At 32.9% G+C, this 22,919-nt stretch overlaps 2 protein-coding genes and 1 long non-coding RNA gene across 4 annotated transcripts; 2 read left to right on the plus strand and 1 right to left on the minus strand.

Moving 5' to 3' along the window:
- Positions 1-3,734: 3,734 nt before the first annotated feature.
- Positions 3,735-13,196, plus strand: LOC133188621 (uncharacterized). Its single transcript, XM_061324121.1, has 4 exons — positions 3,735-3,853; positions 8,822-8,941; positions 9,913-10,005; positions 12,235-13,196. Exons 1-4 carry the CDS (start codon positions 3,778-3,780, stop codon positions 12,555-12,557), a joined length of 612 nt encoding a protein of 203 aa, XP_061180105.1. The 5' UTR covers positions 3,735-3,777; the 3' UTR covers positions 12,558-13,196.
- LOC133188606 (uncharacterized) lies at positions 13,187-17,993 on the minus strand. Of its 2 annotated transcripts, none has more exons than XM_061324101.1 (2): positions 17,794-17,993; positions 13,187-14,086 (listed from the first exon to the last, which is right to left on the minus strand). In XM_061324101.1, coding segments are annotated over exons 1-2 (786 nt in total). In that variant the 5' UTR covers positions 17,796-17,993; the 3' UTR covers positions 13,187-13,302. The 2 variants fall into 2 exon arrangements, with proteins under 2 accessions (XP_061180085.1, XP_061180094.1); XM_061324110.1 differs by lacking the exon at positions 17,794-17,993 and adding an exon at positions 14,167-14,310.
- A 310-nt stretch (positions 17,994-18,303) lies between these two features.
- LOC133173740 (uncharacterized) lies at positions 18,304-18,957 on the plus strand. Its single transcript, XR_009719070.1, has 2 exons — positions 18,304-18,553; positions 18,589-18,957. It is a non-coding gene; the product is annotated as an uncharacterized LOC133173740 (long non-coding RNA).
- Positions 18,958-22,919: the final 3,962 nt, after the last annotated feature.

Genomic DNA, 22,919 nt, shown 5'->3' on the forward strand with positions numbered 1-22,919 from the left:
CGGACAAAGGTCAAGGTCAGAAATTAATATATTACAAAAATGGTTTTCAGATGATAGCTTTAGCTTTCTTTGAGCTTTTTCAATGAAATCTTATATCATAACTCCCAGCGACTTTAAGAAGACCCCTAAAGATTTCGAAGTCAAAAAGTTAAAGGTCAGGGTCAGAAATTCATACATTACAAAATGGTTTCAAGATAATAACTTTAGTTTTCTTTGAGCTTTTTAAATTTTAAATGAAATTTTATATCATAACTTTTAAAGACTTAAAGAAGACCCCTACTGATTTTTAGGTAAAAGGGTCAAGATAAAAAATATATCTTGCATAAAATGGTTTCTTGATAATAACTTTAGTTTTCTTTAAGATTTTGCGAAGAAATTTATATCTGTTCTCAGTATGACTCGATTTTGAGGTCAAAGAACAAGGTCAGAAATTCATATTCATATATTGCATTCATATGTAGTTTTTAGACCCCTGTTGACTTTAAGGCCAAAAGCTGGAAGGTGTCAAGGTCGACTTTTTTCCCCGTTTTCCATCTGCACTTTTTTAGGTTTCCCAACATTTTCTTCTTTTTTTTAAGCGAGGGACTCAATTTCCCTGAATTAGCTTCTTAAATCTAGGACTGCATACAGACCAAGATATTTTTAAAGACGATCGGGTATATGACTATTTATGAAATATTTGTTAGCGATAATTATTTAGACATATCGTTAAGTACATTACAATACTGGTGTGAACGCGAAGCGAACGCTGAAAAGCCATACATCAAGCTCAGCTCAGTAACATTGTCCGTGCTTTTCTTAAGATGAAGATTGTATAAAGATATTTCAGTCCTTGTACACGTGAAAAATTGTGACCCCATGTTGTGGCCCCACTTTAATCCCAAGGACATAGTCTTAATATTGAGAAAAAAAGTAATCACAAAATTTTTTTAAAAAGTAGTTATTTCGATTTTTATGTGGTAAGAACGACTATCTTAAGTCGTAATAACGACTCTCTTTCTTACTTTTTTTTTTATCTTAGTACTATTAATTTAACTCTATAAGGCTTTTTTACAAAAGAATTCCAATTCCAGAATTCAAACATTTTATCATAACAAAAACTAAATGATTCCATTATGTAAGAGTAAATATACATACAGAACCCAGACAGTTTTCTTGTAATCTTTACCGATTCATTTTATTCTATAAAGACATGTCATATGAAATATTCAGTCTAGAAATCTTGTTATTAAATTTCTTGTCGCAGCAGTTTTACAAGACAGTAGTGGTGTATTAATTAGCAAGTATTCCTTTTGATTTATTATATTATTAAAATTGAACTACTGACCTGTGGTGGGAGAATTAAGGTCATGACGTCATTGCTCTAAATATAGAGATCAGAAGATGACCCATATAATCATGAGACAATCGTCACAGATTACAATTCCAGGTGTAAGATAAACTGTCCACGTGTGGAGGAATAAGCGAAGGTAAAACTCACTCTCTTTCTTCCCTTTACAATATTCACAGGTTAATTGGTACATACACTTATAGGCAATATTCACTTGACTGCATACTGTATAGCTTGAGTACCTTACTTTACATTCACCAGTGTTAAGACTGGACAAGGTGGCTTGTTCGTTTAGTCTTTTTCTGTTCAAATTTTTAAACTGGCTGTGTTCGTATGGTTTTTTTCAAACTTTTAAAATGGATGTGTTCGTTAAAGTTTTGATGAAAATTATACGAATATATCTATCGTGGCCGTGTTCGTATAGTTTCTTCTTCTTCTTTTTTTTTTTAAATTAACTTTTCATATTTTTGAAATGACCGTGTTCGTGTATAGTTTCCATGTTTTTTTAAGTTTTGATATGGCTGTGTTTGTATAGTTTTCATCTTTTCAAAACTTTGAAATAGTCGCGTTTATTTCTAAACCATTTTATAGCAAGACAAGTTACATTTGCCGAAATCGCACGAATCTTTTCTTTTATCCATTGGATCCTGTTACAAGCATATTAAATTGTTTCCAGTCAGGAAAGAATTTTTTTTCCATATCTTCATTTTTAGATGAACTGAACTAGATTTAGAGCGTAGATTTTTTAGTAACACGAGAACAAACATTTAAAGCGCAATTTATACATTTTTATGCTCCCGAATGTGGCAAATTGTAATATGATCAATAATTCCTGGACATGCTATTCTAAAATGTGATTATACAAGATTTTCATATTGTTTTGATTGAAATCTAAAGTCATTTTGTATTATAACGTCATCGAATCACTCAGCTGACCAACTGCAATCTGTTATTGTCGGATAATCAACATTTGTCAGTGTATTATCAGTTACTTAAATTTTGAGTATCTTTAGTTTCTTCTCAGGAACGGCTGAAACAATTTCAACCAAGAAGATGGGCAAACAAGGGAAGCGAAATGCCTATATTGCGAAAAAATGAAGGTGAAAAATTAAATCTCAATAATAACAAAATTCTCTTCGATATTTTATCTAACATTAAAATATACTTTATGTAAAATCTCCATAATTTGCAAAAATCTCACAAAGTTTGAAATTATTTGCCTATGAAATAGCATAAACACACTAAAGAGGGCAAAAAGGATCATTTTCTCATACTATGACACAAATTTTCGATATTTTTTTGAAAGTTTATCCTCAAACATACTTTGGTTAACAAAAACATGGATCTAAGACCCACTGTACCTTCAAAATACACTTTCTTGACGCAACATTCGCATCTTTCTGAGAAATACTCAAGTCCATTTAGGCAACAGTCATATCACAAATATGATTTAAATGCCATTATTATACCTCTTATTACTCTATATAAAATTAATACCATAAAACTGTCTATTTCTCCGAGAAGATACTACATGATTATTATTATATATAATAATAATCACTGACTTATATGAAATTCTTGCCCTCCCCCGGCCCATAGGTGAGCTAAGTGGACATATGTATATTGAAAATATATTACTCTATGGACATCTAGCAGATAAACTATAAACATGATTATAATCAGCGATGAGCCGTTTACCAAAATTGAAAATTACAGCGGTCAGGCCCCAAAGTGGGGCGATTAGTCAGATGTTGATTATGCATCACATCTTTGAAATCTTCTTCATCTATACTATATAGCAGAAAACTACTAGTTTAACTAGTTTATGATTAACACTGAGAACTCTTCCAAAATTGTAAAAATTCATGTCCCCCTGGCCCAGGCTGGGTCTAAGTTGGTCATATAATGAAATGTATTATTTTTGGAACTTCTTCTTTACTTACGGGCATCTAGCAGGAAAATGGTTTGCATGATAACAATAGTATTTCACCCTTTAAAATAGCAAAATCCACGGTTCCTCTTTCGTACGTTCATATTGGTCATATATTGATGCATGTAATACGTAGACAAACTGGTTATATGATAACAATGAGTATATACTTACACCTTTATCAAAATCTTAAAATTACTGAATGCGCCCCGCGTGTCTAGTGTCATCATCATTCATCATTATTTATTCCAGTCACTGTCTTGATCAGGCCCCACGGCTGAGTTGGTCATGTACTGAGTGAACATGCATATTTTAAGACAGTGTTACAAAACAGAATGAGACACTCTTTTCGATGCATCATTAATATGAATTCAGTAACCTCATCTAGTAAAGATCCGGATAAATTTATTCCATGGTGTGCGTCTCGTTATTTATGGACCTTTTATAATAACATCCGATGTAAATAATCATCGTGAATTTTTGAGAAGCATAGAAAGTATCTTAAAGTTACTTCGAAATGCAGAACTACATTTTACTTCTGTTAATTTTTGCAATAAGCATTGTTCGCAATTCCTGTGTGCCAAGTGTGAGAGGTAAACAGACTTCCTTTTTGTAACTGTTTAATGAAAAGATGTGTACGCTGCACTTGCATCTAAATTGAAAGTAACTACAGACGCACCGAAACAAGAGAGTACCAACGTTTATCCCTATTTTTTTTGTTATAAAGACACAAGTGCGATTTTGGATAACACAGATTTGATGCGAATGAATAGTTTGTCATCGATTCCATCATCTTTATTTTTTTTATTTTTATCTTTATTTTTTGTCATTAATCAACAATGATTTCGACATACAGTAATTATAATTAATATAATTGTTACCAGGGACCTATACTACTAAGTTAGTATACAGGTTCCTGATTGTTACTACCCCATACATTTAATTTTTTTTACCCAAATACTGTATTTGTAAACACTGCAACTAGGTAAAAATACTGTATATTGCTAATTAAAAAAGCTAAGGAATATTGACAAAAAATCATTATACAATGATAATTTTTATTACTAAATTTCAAATCAACAAATGTGCCACAATATATAGCCTTGAATTTTTTACTCCATCAATATAAAAAATATATATATATTGAACTATTCATGTCTGTTATTGTACTTTGACAAGGATACACTTTTTTTATTGTAGGAAAAATGATAACTTTTCAAAAACACAGAATTTTTGTGTTTTTTGAGCTCACCTGAGCTGAAAGCTCAAGTGAGCTTTTCTGATCACCTGGTGTCTGGCATCCGTCCATTTATCTGTCTGTCCATCTGTAAACGTTTCACATTTTCAACTTCTTCTCAAGAACCACAGGGCCAATTTTAACCAAAGTTGGTACAAAGCATCTCTGGGTGAAAGGGATTCTAAATTGTTAAAATGAAGGGCCAAGTACTCTTCCAAGGGGAGATAATCAAGAAAAGGCAAAAATAGGGTGGGTATTCGGTAATTAAAAAATCTTCTTCTCAAGAACCAGTGGACTATAAAAGCTGAAAATTTATGTGGAAGCATCCTGAGGTAGTATAGATTTTATTTATATAATACAGTCCAACCTCGTTATCTCGAACTCAATGGGACCAACAAAAAACTTCGAGGTATCTGATGATTCGAGATAACGAGGGTAAAATACTTAAAGAATAAGTGGTTGGGACTTCCAACTCACTTCGACATATCCATGGTATTCGAGATATCAGTGTTCGACTGTATATATAATTGTTCAAATCATGGCCCCCTGGAGGTAGGATGGGGCCACAATAGGGAATCAAAGTTTTACATTTGAAATATATAGGAAAAATCTTTAAAAATCTTCTTTTTAAGAACCACTGGGCCAGGAAAGCTGAAACTTATGCAGAAGCATCCAGAGGTAGTGTAGATTCTAAATTGTTTAAATAATGGCCCTTGAGAGTAGGGTGGGGAATCAAAGTTTTACATTGTAATACAGTCAAACCTCGTTATCTCGAACTCGAAGGAACCAAGAAAAAACTTCGAGATATCGAGGGTAAAATACAGTTGAACTTCAGTATCTCAAACACGGATATCTCGAATACCACGGATATGTTGAAGTGATTTTGAAGTCCCAAGCGCTTATTTCTTAAGTATTTTACCCTGGATATCTCGAATCCGTGGATATCTCGAAGTATTTTCTTGGTCCCTTGAAGTTTGAGAAATAGAGGTTTGACTGTGCTTAAAAGAATAAGTTGTTTGGACTTCTAATCACTTTGACATATCCATAGTGTTCGAGATACTGAAGTTCAACTGTATATTGGAAAAAATCTTTAAAAATCTTCTTCACAAAAATCACCAGACCAGAAAAGCTGAAACTTATGTAGAAGCTTTCTGAGAGAGTGTAGATTCTAAATTGTTCAAATCATGACCCCAGGGGTAGGGTGGGACCACAATAGGGAATCAAAGTTTTACATTGAAATGTATAGGAAAAATCTTTAAAAATCTACTAGTACTTCTCATAAACCACTACACAAGAAAAGCTGAAATTTATGTAGAAGCTTCCTGAGAAAGTGTAGATTCTAAATTGTTCAAATCATAACCCCCAGGGGTAGGGTGGGGCCACAATTAGTATTACAAGGGAGGAAATCTGATGAAGAATAGCAGGTCCAACATTACTCAGGTGAGCGTTGTGGCCCATGGGCCTCTTGTTACTCATTTGATTGACAAGATGTAAATGAACAATTTTTTTTATAGCACAGCACATTGTGGTAATACATGATATTGCGAGCTAATTTTAGACTGTACATAATGATCTAGAGACAATAGGTAGTTTAACCATAGCATTAAGATATGAAGTAATGTTTTATTGCCAAGGCCAAAGTTTTTATTTTTTTTTGGTTTACGATTTACTGTCTCAAAAAAATGCATTGGGTGGTCGAAAAATAAAAAATAAAAATAATTTAGGATTCAACAATTTCATTTTAAAATACCAGCAATGTTTATTTTAATGAAAATAATACACGTCAATAGTACTTTTAAGTTTTATTGTCTAGATCACATAACTCTTTTTATTTAATTTTAATTCATTTCTAACTTTAGACTGAATGTCATTTTCATTTTCATTTAGTTCTGATTTTTGTTTATCAATCAGTGCTTGGTTCATGATGTTCAACTTCTTTTTGTGCTCTTCAGTGATATGTGATGTGTTATAAACCTCAGTATCCCCACAAACTAAAAATAAGGATCCAAATTTAAGTTAAACTAGATTGAAGAAAAATACAATTTAACTGTTTAACAATATTGAAAGTAATTGACGTTGAAATAAAGGTTATAATAATTTGATCATGCAGCTATCAAATTTAATGTTCAAATAATTTCTCAATCAAGTCCTTCTTTAAATTTTGTTATGTACCTGCACAGTAGGCAATGCTCATTATTTACTTAGTAATTCAGAGGGCTCTGATCTCAATTGAGTATCAAATTTGCAAAGATTTGTATATTAAAATTACTTCTATAAATTAACAAAATGTTTTATACACATGGCCGTAGGAACCGGGGGGGCACGGGGGGGCCGTGCCCCCCCAATAATTTTGCCGATATGTAGATTACTATAGTAAACATAGATACTATAAGCTTGTGCCCCCTCAATAAAACCGCCTGATGACCTTTTTTTTTTTTTTTTAATGCTTGTCAGAAAATTTTTTGGTAGTGCCCCCTCAATTGTCAACTGAAAAATGTTTGGCTGTGCCCCCCCCCCCCCCCCAACTGAAATTGCTTCCTACGGGCCTGATACACATTTGAATTTATCCAGTGAAATACCAGTCAGCTTTACTTCAACTAAGATGTATCTCTCAACACTAAATTGGCTTCAGTATTATCCATGGATTTATCAGCCTATTTTGGGAAACACCATTTTTGGGGAATTGGGAAAAAATTATCGGCCATTTGATGAAATTGGAAATTTTTTAAAAATGTTGCTTAAATCATGTATTCAGGGGTAATTCATTTAACATTTCAGCATGAACGCTAATTTGGGCAACCAAACGACAATTAAATATGATCCCTCTTCATCATACAATGATACAAGATCAATTATGAATAATAGACTTATAAAGGTAAAATGGACTTCAATGAATATAAAGTATTTATACAACTTAGAGTTAGGGTAGTACATGTACATGTGTGTATGAGATTTCAATTTAGGTCATTATAGTATCTGTTTCTGGAGATTATAAACCTCCTGCAAAAAATTATACTGTTTACACATTTTCTAAAAGTCCTGTTTAAATATATATTAATGCAATGAAAATATATTTTTCTATCTGAAATAATGCCTAAAGTCCTTACCATTCACTCACAGATCAATTGAGTAGGTGGAAATAACTTAATAAATCTATATAATTACACAATATCATCATTTTTAGAAAAACGGAGGAAATTCGGATTAAAAGTTGGCGATGTTTTTTTCAGTGTTTTTAAACATGTGTTATGACTGTAGCTTTGCTAAATGAGTTAAATAGATGAAAATTACAGACAATCTGACAATTTTACTTTTTTCCAGAGATAATTAAAAATAAAAGCATTGTTCACCAATTGGGAAAAATACTGCCAAATTGGAAAAAACTGAACTCATTTTCAATTGGGAATAAGGCCGAATTTCGGCCCATGAGAAGGCACTGATAAATCCCTGTTATCTATAGGTGTATCCGTGTCTGCTAGGTCGATCAGGGTTGGGCATACACTCTCCAATATTACGGTATGAATTTAGCCAATTATGACATCGCAATTAGAGAAAGGGATCATGCATCCAAGATTTTATTCACTTTTTCGCAGAAAAAGTTCTTTAAGTGTGTGTCATTGCTTTCAGTGAGGAATTACCTTGTTACATGACAGAACCGCCATTTTTGGTTTGCACATGTGTTTATTTACGGTCACCTAAATGTTTGTAAAGGTCTCATATATTTATAAGCGCTTATTTGACGAAGATGCATTCTAAAATTTAAAACCCACCAGTTCAGCTGAGAAAAATCCGGAAAAATATGTCGGAAAAAGACATTATTTTTATTTTCATGATTGGTGAAAATTAGGGTCGGCGGAATCGTAAACCAAAAGAAAAAAAAACTTTGGCCCAAGTAGCTGTAATTCTGAAGTTGATCATCATAGAGTCTAAAAGCAGAATGTGGATATTATAACTGACTTTCCTGACATATATAGATTCTGATCTTCAACATAATTTGTCTTAAATTTTGCCCCATATGCTATACTGTTGGATTTCGTTATCTTTCAATAGGACAGCATTAATTTTTTAAGATATTTGAGGATTTGAGATTTTAAGTTAATATACTTGAAGAAAAACTGGTTGGGATGTCCTACTCTCTTCGACATATCCATATGGTATTTGAGAAATCAGTGTTCGAGATACTGAAGTGCAACTATATAATAAATTTGCATCATTCTTTTAGAAAACTAACCTAGTGACAGAAAAATTCTATTTTAGTTAGAACATTGTATCATTTTCATTTGATTACCCGGGTATTAATTTGGTTTGTTTCATCTTCCTTTAGTGTTCGAGCAAAAGTCCCAGCCATCACAGAAAACACCTGTTGAAGGATGTAAATGTGTAGGATACAACTGTGGCTGTTGTCAGCATTTAGAAGTGGATGAGATACACCTTAATGATACAGGTAAATTACAATGACTTTCTGAAGAAGAAGAAGAAAAAAGAAAAAAAAAACAAAAAACAAGAGCCCAAAGTTCATGAAAATTGTGTCTTAAAGTTTGTATGTTTCCACATATTGAAGGAAAAAAACCCACATAAAAATAATCAGCAAGTCCCCTCTTTGGATTGATTCTACAAGCATTCAATTTATTGTCAGTATACACCAATGACTATACATGTATGTGAAAAGGTATATATATTTAATATTATTGTGAAATGGCCTTGACTCTTTTAAAAAAGGTTTTGCTTCAAAACTATGAAATGTGTATTGTAAATGCAATAGGCTACTGTATTGTTTGGTTTTTCGTAGGAATTTTCTTTTGTATGAATTAAGGATGGAACTGTTGATTATTTTTCACCAGACACTATATTATTCAAATATGGAAGGGGAAGGACAAAGCAGGTGAAATGGTATCATTTATTGAAAGGTTTTATATGTTTCCCTAAAGTCAGGAGAAGTATTCTAAGGTAGATGCAATCAGTTTTACTCCTTTTGCATTCATAAGGATGGAAGAATAAGACCTAGACTGTCCCCTTTGTTGTGAAATGAAAATTTTCAAATATTTATCCACTGAAACTATTTTTTTTAAAAAAAGTGTAGGACAGAATTTCTTATGATGTTAGTATTTTTAAAAACAAATTGTAAGCCATAATGACAAATTCTGACAAAAGCACCATGATTTTTATGTTGAGAGATGAAAAGGACATCAAAATTTAGAATAAGCAAGTGTGATGTGAAACCTAGTTCAACGATTGAGACATGAAATAACATATTAAACACCGGGGGGGGGGGGGGGGGGGTTGGTGCTAGTAAATGTTGGAAAATCACCTGTATCTTGCATGAATATGACCAACTTTAGCTTACATAATTTCTTGCATTTTTAAACACATTGAACTCTCTGTTGATAAAATTTAATGATGGCGTTTTGCTTACAGTGTGTATAAATGTGACGTATCTGGACAAGGACTACGGACTGGAGGTCACACTGAGTGTGGACGGACATGTCTACATCAACGCTTCTGTATCAGGTACATACAACAATTATATCGCACAGTTAACAGCCTTATGAATATTCAAATATGTGGTGTGCTGTTGTTAAATTGTTTTCATTTCCATTTTATACTTATTTCCCAGTGGCGGATCCAGAAGTTCATGTGGGGGGGTTTTGAGGCCCGTAGGGCCGAAGGGGGAGGGCATAGGAGGGGGTGTCCCCCTCCCATAGGTGGGGGTTCGGGGGGCCTCCCCCGAGAAATTTTCTTGAAAAATGGCTCCAAATGGTGCATTTTCCAGCATTTTAGATTGAATTAGTTAGTGATTGGTCACTTTTTTTTTCTTCTAGTTTTTCAAGACCGACCTACCCAAATGTTCAAGAATTTGAACAAAAAATTAAAATGTTGGCATTATTTTTAACTTCCATGTAAACATGAAAAATGAGACTTTTCTTTTTTAAAAAAAAAATTAAATGTAAAATCTGATAAAATATCGCCATTTGATAAATAATATCCCATTCTTTATTTTAAAATGCACGTCCAATGTGTCACATGTGAAGCTCTGAGTATAAAAATACAACTGATGTGCAATTTCCCAACACTTAGAAAAATTGGATTTTGTGTAGAAACCCTAATTACTCTTTTCAACTACTTGACTATACTATTCATATAATTTGCAATATAAACAAATAATGATATTTCATATTGAAGAATAAATATAAATTATTTTGGGAAAATTCTGAAATTATTGCTTATTTATGGAGGGGGGGGGGGGGGTAATTATAATTTTTAACATAAATGCACCCTTTAATTATAATTTTTTTTTTAACCCACTTACTAGCCGAATGTTTGAAAAAAGTCTTGAAAGTCTCGAAGGGTCTACATTTTCAGTATAGTTATGTCATGAAAATATTGAATCAGGGACGTTTATACTATAAAATGTACGTCCCTGATTGTATTAATTAATTTTTTTCTAAATAATAATAATCACAGTTTATTCAAGTAGTTCAATAAAGTAACTTTCAATTATCGAAGAAAGAAAATTCATGAAAGAATACGATACCGTAATAACTATGTGCAGTTTTGGTTGTTAGTGCATGACCTTCTGTCATCACTAGCTGCACGGACTATCATGATATCTGTACTGTTGATTACTTGTGTATATATACTGTGTGCGCTCAAGCGGAAAGGGATTTCTTGTGGTGGCTGTATATTTCACCTCTTTACGTCTTTGTGTAAAACAATGGGCTTGGATAGAGTCTCAGTTATGAAAGATATTGTTAAAATGACACTTCTAAAAAATTTTTTTTGGATTGGGCGGGGGGGTTTTCCCGAACCCCCCCAAACCCCCCTGAATCCGCCACTGATTTCCATATATTAGCTTATAATTTACTTCAGTAAATCGCAAACATGGCGCCATATGACAAAGGAAATAGATTTAGAAAATTACAATATTTAATGAATGTTAAGCATGTTAAGTATAAAAACAAGTATTTAACGGTTAATTATTCGGTTCAGCAAATAAATCCCATCACCGATTTTGGAAGCTAGTTGTAGACTTCAAGATATCGAAATTCGTTTCTTCTAAACAAAACTAGTGGTACTTAATTTGAACACGGAGCTCACAAAATGATACCCCCGCTCCCATATGAGTATAATGGCAAAGTCCATGTTTTTCCATGGGAAAGCTCAAATATCTGTCCGATCGAAATATCAAATAGGAGGCGCACAATAGCACTTTGTAATAAAGATTCTGGGAAAGTCTCATCAAATTTTATTCAGTGATACAGAAGGAGTTGCAGATCCCCATATTATAGAAAGAATGGCAGTGTCCATGTTTTTCCATGGGAAACCCAAATACCCCGGTATGTGTTTCATCAAAATGTAAAATAGGAGAAGGACAATGGTACAATTAATGTAATAAAGATTCTGTAAAAGCCTCATTAAATTTAATTCAGTGGTATTGGAGGAGTTGCGGTTAAGAGATGGGCACTAGAATAACTATGTACGTACGGACTCTCCATCACTATATACATGTACATGTACCCCCGTTTTTCAAGCCGAGGGTGGGGGAGGGAGGGGTAATGAATGCTAAATGTAGGATTTCCAATCTTAACCACGAACAAAACATCAACAACCACAGCAACATAAATATCTCTCACCATAATATAAATATAAATTTGATTATACTTTCAAGAATATCCTTCAAAGGAATTTCTATTGATGTCCATTTTGACCTTTAGTGTTTGTGTTTTATGCTACGTTTAGCCCGGAACCCCCCTCCTCTGTGTGCCGCTATACCGGGTCTTAAGGACCTCGCCAGTGTGTGTCTGCAATTTTACAACCTCAGTGTCAGTTCCACGTCCTTTTCTGGTTGTCTCAGGGTCGTGGCGAAGCTGAAGTACGTCACTGTGGATAAGATAGACATTGGCTGCTTTAAGATACCACCTTCTGCCGGGAATCGATGGGATTCTCAACATCCGAGGAGACCCGTTTTTCTTGACAAAACTGGGGGTTTAAAGACATGGGACAATTGGTCAGCTATGAGGAAGTATTTCGAAATAAACAGAAACCAACTTAAACAGATTTAAAAAGTTTAAAAACGTACTTTTATCTCTACACGCGAATTCCATATTTTTCTCACTCGAATAGCAAAAAAGCTTGTAGCTTTTTAATATATAATTATAAACCTGCTTACTAATATTGTTGGTAGCTCTGAATCTCTTACCAATGACTTATACAGTGTACCTAGTTACTTTAAATTTTAATATATAGCATGGAAGGCTAACGTTTCCTTACAGTTGTTACGTTCTATACACAGAGTAATAATAATAGTATTTGTATGTTTAATCAAGAGTAGATTGAAATTTCATTTCATACCATTAAATACCATGTAAAAAAAAAAGAATGGCACTGAAGTATTGCAGGTGAGCTTAAATTACACTTATTGATTTGAGATATAATTGTGTTTTGAAAAGTGATTAGCATTTACCGTCATACTATAACTTTTTAAAATAGATTATATTTTGTTCAACTGAAAATGAAATTCCCTGTAGAATTAGGGTAGATGATTGATCCATTATAAGGGAGAACAAGTTGTATATGTACTTTGAATATTATCCCGTCAGACGGATTTATATACATAAAGATATATATACACTAGCGGCAAAGCCGATTTGTATATGTTTATAATGTTGTTATTATAAATAAAAGCCAAAAATGGTAGGAAATGGAGTGTTTGTATTTGTGATTAACCTATTCCACATTTATCTAATCTCTTGAACTCCTCAACAGGATTATGCAAAACAATACAAAAGGCCCCAGACAGAAAAGAATCTAAGGCTGGTTCATCTGTATAAAAGCTATCAAATGTTCCGGATACTTTGTGCTTTCTCGGCGGAAACTGGGGCTGAGTTCGTTAAATCCTTCAGATGGCGCTGCAGATTTCACTAAAGCGCCCTCTAGACCTTGAAATCGAGGGTCGTCAGTAGTCTTTGCATAAAATGAATGCAGAGGAACAATTTCAGAAAATATTCCATTCTCTTCGTCAAATGTATGAAATACTTGAGTATGTCCACTGGCATCCTTTAGTTTGAATATCACATGACGTTTGTTATTATTTTCATTGTCTTCTAGAGAAGGGAGCTTCAGTGTCTCTATTTCCTCTGTTATTTCCGTTGGTTGTCTCTCTGGAGATTTTACGGACATCCTGCTTGGCATTCTCGTGGGAGATGAAGAAGACTTGGGTTTCGGCTCAATTTCCGGAAGTGTTATTCCAGCTTCTTGAAGTCTTTGTTGACGTCTTTTTTGACGCGTGAGGAACGATTTCTTGTGAAGGTCTAGCAGACGACACGAACGATGTTGTTCCACTTTGATGTGCGAGAGTTTGACATCCAACATCTGTTGCTGTGTAACGTTGTCGTACAACAAGACACGTGATACATTTGTTTTTGGGAGTGCGCTTTTCCTTTTCTTTCCCAAATTTGGCATAATTGTTGGGGGGTTGTGCATATAGTTCAGATTAAATCCTTTTGACTTTGCTTCCTTTCTGTCATCTGTAGAAGTTCCAGCCTGCTGAAGGCGTGGTGACTTTTGCCTCACTGACTCCATCTTCGTTAACCTGAAGAACATATAGAAAAGAGCATAGCAAATGTGCATAAATTGAGCGAACATTCACCCAGCATACCTCTAAATATTTACCTGTCTTTACGTTCGAGATAAGAGAGTGTTCTACTCTAATTTGGCAGGCCTATAAATCATTTATGTGCAAATCTTTCAGATTGTTTGTTAAATGTGCCACTGATGCCCTAATGATACTTGTTTTCTAACCTCCAACTCGTTAATCAAAAACCGGCGGAATTGCACTCAGATGCATATGCACTAATTCACGAACTGTCTATGGTTATCTTATCAAAATTTGCAGACGACAGTCCCCTCTTCCGGCAAGTTACAACAGAGATCACTTGAAGTCTTTTATGTGCTACTTTGCGCTTCGTTATCTTTCAAGTACAATACATGACAAATACTAAAAAGTGACAGAGAGAATTCGGACTGATTTATGATCTCTGCGTTGGTTCTTTGTGTGAATCTCTTCATCTTAAGATTGCGCCAAACTTCAAGCACTTACAGTACACCACACCAGGCTATAGATGTTTTGTGAAAGATAATCTTCAAATAAAATTTGTAAGCATACTTTCAACCTTAACTCGGATATTAATCCTGATCATTGTTTAGAAAGAAAAGGGTTGCTAAATATTTTACATCTGATTGATAAATACATAGAAACAGATAGGTATGTAGGTATGGTACGTCAAATTTAAAAAAAAAGGAGCTAAACATAGTTTCATAGTTGATAAAATACATCTATAGTTTACGAAACGTAAACTATATATAGTTAAGGAGGTTAATCTATATTTCACATTTCTAAACCCTACTTAACGCCTGAATCTGTTTCACAAGTGTAAACTATGACACTGAAAACATTTAATCAGTTGCAATTGCAAAGCATAGTTTATTTGATAAATACGGTTTCCCGATCTGTAACTCTAAACTATAGTAAAGAAAGGTTAATTATAGTTTACGGTTGTAAACTATAATTTACAGATTTTTATGCGTCGAATTAAAAAGAAAAAAATCTGATAAACACAGTTTTACATTTGAGGAACACAGTTTAACGACAGAATATCTAATTTTGTATCGGAGATGCACAACTCTTAACTACACATGTAGTTTACGATCAAAACTATTGTTAACAAAAGTTTTGTTCGTATTCGTAGATACAGTTAATCCTAGTTACAGCATGATAAGATTTCGCTATGCAACGATTATTTTCATTGGTTATAAAAAATATATTACTTGCTGACATTAAAACTTAAGTAATTTTCTAAAATCATTTTAAAGAAAATCTTATAGGAAATGAAAAGAAAAATGCCAGGACAATTATTGATTAAAATTTATTTCTTGTTTAAGAATAACATAGAGGAAAGTGGGGAGGGTTTGTAATCAAATTTTTCTACAAAGAAGTATATCACCGACACTTTCCGACCTTTGATTATCAAGTAAAAAAATAATTCAGCTTATGTGATGTAGAATTTGTTGTTGTTTTTTTTAAATATATAGAACTTACGGCGATGACACATACAGTGTATGTTTGTAGTGCCTCTCGCGATAGGTTCTACAGGTGCTTGGGACCCCCCCCCCCCCCCCGGCTCCGTAGCCCAGGGTTTCTTCGACTTTTTTAAAAAAAGTATATTTTTCTATGATACGTTGAAATAGAATATTTTTCTATGGCACATTAACAAAGTATTCCAAATAAGAAATCCAAAATTTAACCTTAAACTAACCTTTATATATATATATATATATATATATATATATATATATATATATATATATATATATATATATATATATATATATATTGTCAACTGTTAAACTGTGTTTATCTTATTTTTTTTTTTGAATTTGGAGTGCCATAGATAGGATTTTTTGACATACTTGTTTTTTTTTCTATGGAGAACTAAAAAAGAAATACTTAGAAGAAAAAAGAAGAACTTGGAACCAACGAAAGTTTCATTCATGTGTGTGCAAATTGGTACGGTATAGGCCATCTTCGCTAGCCGTGGGTTTCTGATCCGCACCGCCTCTTTAAAAGCGGTGCGGATCAGAAACCCTTGGCTAGCGAAGATGGCCAGGGGAAATGTATAATAGAAACTATATGTAACACTAGAAACGGATACTGTTTGGCAAAATTAATAACTTTAATTTTAAAGTGGATCATTTAATTTGGTAATAATGTTGACATGGAAGAAAAGAATTGACACATAGTGAAATTCATACTGTAAATTCTGAACATACACTTAATATGACGGAACACTTTTGCATATTCATGCCTACATATTGGGTTTACGTTCGAACGAATAAAGTTAGGACCCAACAGCCTCAGCTGGAATCAATTAATAGAAGGTAACACAGCTCTTATTGGGACCAGGGTACACCTAGATTGTACCGATCGCACGAAAATGGGTGGACATCACTTTGGAATTTTAGTATGAAGAAATAGATATCTTATATACACGTGTGAGGTATTCATACATTACACTTAATGAAGCAAAATGAAATCACGATAGCTGTTTTATGTAATCGCAATTATTATCCTGAAACTAATCAATAACTTGATTTAAATTTATACCAGTGCTCGGAGTATGCTTTTGAATGGTGCGTCTCATTACCTCTCCTACAAGCAGAGGCGTCAATCATCTTGGAAAAATAAGATTGAATTGTATGAAGTAATGTTAGGTTTTCAATAAGTGAGCTTTTCAGGTGTCTATATCCGATGAATTCGCTGTAAATTTCCCCTGCCTTGACACAAACAAGAGTTCTTCACGGAGATTAATTTCATCCCAAGATTAAATTATTGATGCCTTGATTGGGTTTGCGAAGTAAAACAGCAATTTTGTCAAGAGAGGACTGTGTCACTGATATATGACCATTGTCAGATGGTGGACAGACGAGCGCCAGAACCCGTGGAATTGTTGACAATGGCTTAGCCACGGTTTAACATTCCCTTGTTGGCCCCTGGTTTCTCCAATAGGGGGTCAGGCAATCGCTATATCATTGTCTTACTTTGAATCGGGTTATTTGAATTGACATGGCGATGTACTTATTTTGATTAATAGATTTTTTTTTTATTTCAATAGCTGTTGTTATTTAGTGAAAAAGAACTCTTTTGCTTTCTGAGTTACTACAGAGCCAAGATGGCATTTGGAAATATGATTGAAAGTACTCTGTCAAGAATTGTCAGGCTTGTGATTAAAAGCAGAGGTTGACAACGAACAGAGTTTGTATTTATTGTTGTTACTACATATGTAGTATTGATCCTTAGCAGAGTTGAAATATAATTACTTTTAGTTAACAAAATAAATTATCAAGGGTTATTAGGAAAGCTTTTCTAATGTTTCGTCGCTCATAATGTATTTTGACAATTTTGATATTTATTTCATGGGAAAAAACTGAAAGAACGAGTCTTTAAATCTTAGTCACTTAATTAGTCTTTTTGTTTTCAGAAATTGACCCCCCAAAAAAGTCAGCTGCTGGAAGCTTATTTTGCGGATATGATTTTTTTTTTTAGCGTAGTGACAAATCATTTTAAAAAAATAATTAAAAAAAAAGTAAAAACACCGATTTTTACTTTATTACGCTGTTAATACCTAGATCGTACAGCTAAAAATTATAAGCAATGTATTATTCTAATAATATTAAATTATAATTTATTCTACAATATAAAAAAAATATTGTTTCACAAGAAAAAGACATGATGTTACTTACATGTATATTTCCGTTTAAAGCCAATTTCAGAACCAGCAATGTCTACATCATGTGGTATTGGAGACAATTATAACAAACCATCACAACAAACCCCACATTTCACCTCCCAGTATCTACCCACAACTGATCTGTTCTAGCTATCTTCTCGCTGTTTTTATCCTTTTAAATTTTTAAAATCCTATTACCACTGTATTGCAATGAGCGGGATGTTTTATATTACGGTGTGACGGGACTTTGCGGGATAATTTGTGTGATCTCGGGATCTACAGAATGTCCACAGCACGTTCTCAATCATACCCGGGATTTAAATTTTTATATACAAATTTATATACATTTATTCTGTGAGCTATTAGTGAACCCTGTTGTTAGATATCCCATTCAAATTCTCTCTGTATATGTTGTAAATAGTTCCGTCAAATTAAGATCTTTATCTCTCTGTGTTGACAAAGCCTCGCTACGTAGCTCTCGATTTAAACTTTGCTTTGTTAATGAGTCGTCATCGTCAGATTAGAAATTACATCTATGGCACGCCAAATTTACAAAAATGAGTAAAACCTAGTTTCACAATTGATAAACTAGGTTTATCGACTGTAAACTATAGTTTACAAATCGTAAACTATAGTTAACGATTCGTTAAGTATAGTTTTCATCTGTAAAACTATATTAAACGGTTGTTAACTATAGTTTACGAATGCTAATCTAAGTTTATCTGTCTGTAATAAGCGTTAACAATAGATTTTGTTGATAAACATAGATTCACGTTTGTAAACTATAGTTTACAATCGTAAACTATAGTTTATAATCGTAAACTATAGTTAACGGTTGTTAATCATAGTTTCACAAATCGTGAAACTATATTTATCAGATCGTTAACTATAGTTAACGGTTTGTAAACTATAGTTTACAAATCGTGAAACTGTATTTATCAGAAAATCTATGTTTTGCAATCGCAAATGATTGTTTTCGGTGTTAAGTATAGTTTACGGTTGTGAAACATAGATTATCGCGTTAACTATGGTTTACAGATGTGAAATATAGATTAACGTTGTTAATTATAGTTTACAATTCGTAAACTATAGTTTACAACCGATAAACCTAGTTTATCGATTGTGAAACTATGATTATCTCATTTTTGTGAATTTGGCGTGCCATATACATCTGTAAGACTGCAATGCCTCATTGAAGAAGCTAATGATTTTTTTCTTTTTTTCCCAAAAGCGATCTAGACGTTAGACAATAATGGTGACTTTGATGGTATTTTTAAAGTTTCATTACTTATTCAAAAAAATTGGTAACGATAGACATTTAAAGTCCAAATAATCGCTGTAATATTGCACTCCATTCTTCAGTGACAATAAAATTTCATAAAAGATTTTTTGTTAATTTTAGGTTAGAAATCAGTCCACATTTCCAGAATGCTTGTATGTTTTTTTTTTTATCTCTTCATGTTTTGTTAGCAAAATTTTAAAAGTATTCCTTGCATGCCTCGTGTAAGAAATTATAGATTACTAATGAGAGTATATTTTTTATGGGACAGAATAACAGGTATAGTTGTATATTGTACAAAACGAACAATAAGTTACAACTTTGATTAACATCAACTATAAAAAAAATTTTCGTCGTCAAGCACTTCGTAACGTTAATAGTTAACGGATTAAACTTTCAAAAGCTAGTCTTGTGTTCGAACGAGAAATAATCGTATGTTTTGATGAGTGCTTACGTTTGTTTTGTTTGTATGTTTTTGTTTTGTTTATTTTTGTTTTGTTTATTTGATTTTGTGTGTTGTATTTTTCAAAATACTTTTAGATCCTGGTTAGGCAATACATGTATGTATAAAGACAAAATTTATAAATGTACCTTTACCATCCTCAGCATATTGATAATGTAATCTTTTGAATACGATTATTATGCATGCTAATGGCCTCTGTAGATTTTTTTCATTTCATTTCAAAAGCACAAACGCAATTTTAAACACAGTAATTTAAACTGTCTTTAAATATGGAGATGTGCAGCATAAATTTTAGATAAATATATTATAAAAAATATATGGATATACTAGAAACAATGAAATAAAACACGTTGCTAGAATTTAAAAAAAAAACTATCAATGACTATAATAAAGACCAACGGATGGTCATGTTCTTCGTATCAAAAATTCATATGACTTCCAACACGTAAATATTGGACACCTCGACTGCAAACATATTCAAGTAGTTCATGTTTCCGATTTTAGTCAAAAAATGAAAGTAAATAGTAATCCATCAGCGGCACTAAAGCTCTAATGTTTAAATGTATTTGAATTCGTTTGTCTACAGCAATAAAAGTTTTTCAAGGGCATGCGAACACAGAACGAATCAAACAGTTAAATAAAATATAGATTTATAGACTCGACTAGTGTTTGACGATTCGAATTAACGCCGACAGATCAACTTAACCGCTGCTCTTGTATAAATTATGGTGGCATATTTTCTACCTCCCCATTGCAAGTTATTTTCTATAGATCATGTCGATATACGAGGAAGTTATATCGACATGCAATATAAATATGTCAACATGTATCATATGAATGGATGGAAATTAAAAAGAAAAAAATCATACAAAAATTGCCCACAAGTGATATTCAACTTACTAATGTTGACTAGCAACTTCTTTGTGTTGACACACAACTTATGGTGACATGCAACTTCTTTGTGTTGACACACAACTTATGGTGACATGCAACTTCTTTGTGTTGACATACAACTTATGGTGACATGCAACTTATTTGTGTTGACATGCAACTTATTTTTGTGGATATGCAACTTATTTACATTTCATAAGTAAGTTGTTTGTCAAGAGAACATTTGCGTGTTTACATAAATAAGTTGCGTGTCGATCTAAATAATTTTCATGTTTTTTGCATGTCAACATAAATAAGATGTATGTCAACATATTTATTTTTTTTTTTTTACAATTGAACTATGACGACTTATTATATACTGTATGGTTCCTCATGTACCACTGATTGCTTGTGTAAGTGCAATAAATGAAGTTGAACTTAAATAAGTTGCATGTGAACATAGATATGTAGCATGTCCACTTAGTAAGTTGCACCTCGCTTGTTGTTGTTGCACGTTTGCATATTTATGTTGCAAGTTGCCATAATTATTTTGCATATTGACATAATCTTTAAAACCAATAGCTTGCAAGTAGTGGGTAGAAATATGCCACCATATTATATATGTATCAAACAAGGAATCAAGTATATGTGTAATCATTACTAATGATACTGCACTTATTCTTTTTACCTGAAGAGTATCTCTACAACCCCTGTATTTAATTAGGAGTACACTATGTCTATGCTGGGATCATACATAGATAAAATTCATGAAAAGTATCTCTACAACCCTGTGTTTAATTAGGAGTACACTATGTCAATGCTGGGGTCATACATAGAATTCATGAAGAGTATCAAACATAGTAAAATTTGTCTAATCTGTCCGTCCATGGGAATTTTTTTTGGTTGTTGAAATAAACAGACTAGAGAAATTATTTCCATGATTCATAATATAATTTATTTTGTTCTGTGAATATATTACGATCCTAATAATCTTACATTTGTAGAAAAATAAATTTTCTTTTTCTCTTTTTTTTTAAAAGAAAAAATGAAGCTATTACAAAACTGTATTTTAATACACCTCTGTATATACCCTTTATTTTGGAACATTAATTAGTACACACATTTTGTTAAGGAAATGACATACATGTACAGTATATGTATCACATGTTTAGACCAAGTATATGTTCACTTACATGGCCTCTCTTTCACCTTTACATTCCCATTTAACGAAAAGTAGAAAGTGCTGGTTTGGTTTTTACATGTACATGTATCTCCTATCAAATGATGACAGTACATATTTTCAAAAGATGAAATCACCAATTCAAAAGCTAATCTTGAGATATCACTAATTCAAATAGAGGATATCATCTACTTGAATATGAGGAAGTAATTTCTAGGTCACCTGAGTCACTCAGTTGACCTATTGCTTAAATTCTATTTTCCTCTGTTGTTGTTGCATAGTCTTGCGTTAACATTTGAACATTTTCAGCTTCTCTGGAACCGCTGAACTAATTTCAACTATGTTGGCATATAGCATCTATGGGTGAATGGGAACAAAAATTGTGAATTTCATGGTCCCTGCCCCCCTGGGGTCTGAGGGGTGGGGTTAAAACTATGTAAATTAATGCAATTCTTAAAAATCTTCTTTACTCCTGGACATCAAGCAGTCAAACTGTTGGCATGATTGTAATAAGCATTGAGTCCTATACAAAAATTGCGAAATCTATGGCTCTATTGGTCATATAGTGAAAATGCATTAATTCTTTAAAAATCTTCTTCTCTAGTAAGAAACTTTTAGTTAGGGTAGTAAGCAGACAAACTAAGTACATGGTTATGATGAACATAATTGCTTCTTCCAACTTTGTGAAATTCATGGCCCCTGAGTCAGGGGTTCTTGAGTTAGGGCGAGGTTCCATTGATCATATAGTGCAAGTGCATTTTTCTCTGCTCCTGCATGGGTATTAATCAGACAAATTAAGTGCATAGTTATGATTAGCAAGGGCGCCTCTTCTAAAATTCATTGCCCCTGAGACAGAGGTTCTGGAGTTACGTCTGGGCTCTGTTATGATCATGTATCAAGAGAGGTCATTCCCCTTTGTTATTCTCTTATGATAAGTAAATCAATGTAAATAATGTCATTGATAGGTAAATTGAATAAAAGAATTATACACGAATTTTTAATTTATAATATGAAAAGTACTTGTACCTTCATAGTTTTTTAATAGTCAGCTAGACCTGTAAATAATAGATGAATAAAATGAGACAAAAATAGCTTATATATGTACATTAAATATTATTCAAAGAACAGGATAGGTCAATATGGTGTGGGGATCGTGCTGGATGTACTTTGTGAATATTTTCTTTTATACTTTAGCATTATTGTCTTGTTATAGTTGGTAATAATGAAAGAGTGTAGATAGAACTGGCATGTACAGGCAAGTTTCTGAGTTGTTGCTGATTTTAAGACTAACTATTCTGTTGATCCCCGATCATCCCTTTTTTCTTGTCATAGACTTTCAGTTCATTT

The sequence above is a fragment of the Saccostrea echinata genome, unplaced genomic scaffold (genome assembly GCF_033153115.1).
Source record: "Saccostrea echinata isolate AGI-Se365-2 ecotype Australia unplaced genomic scaffold, CSIRO_AGI_Sech_v1 ptg000001l, whole genome shotgun sequence".
NCBI lineage: Eukaryota > Metazoa > Mollusca > Bivalvia > Ostreida > Ostreidae > Saccostrea > Saccostrea echinata.

Excerpts from the sequence above, each read along its gene's own strand:
- LOC133188621 (XM_061324121.1), top strand. The coding sequence starts at position 3,778 with ATGCAGAACTACATTTTACTTCTGTTAATTTTTGCAATAAGCATTGTT. Across the intron at positions 8,942-9,912 it reads GATACACCTTAATGATACAG|TGTGTATAAATGTGACGTAT; the intron begins GTAAATTACAAT and ends TTTTGCTTACAG. Across the intron at positions 10,006-12,234 it reads CATCAACGCTTCTGTATCAG|CCCGGAACCCCCCTCCTCTG; the intron begins GTACATACAACA and ends TGCTACGTTTAG.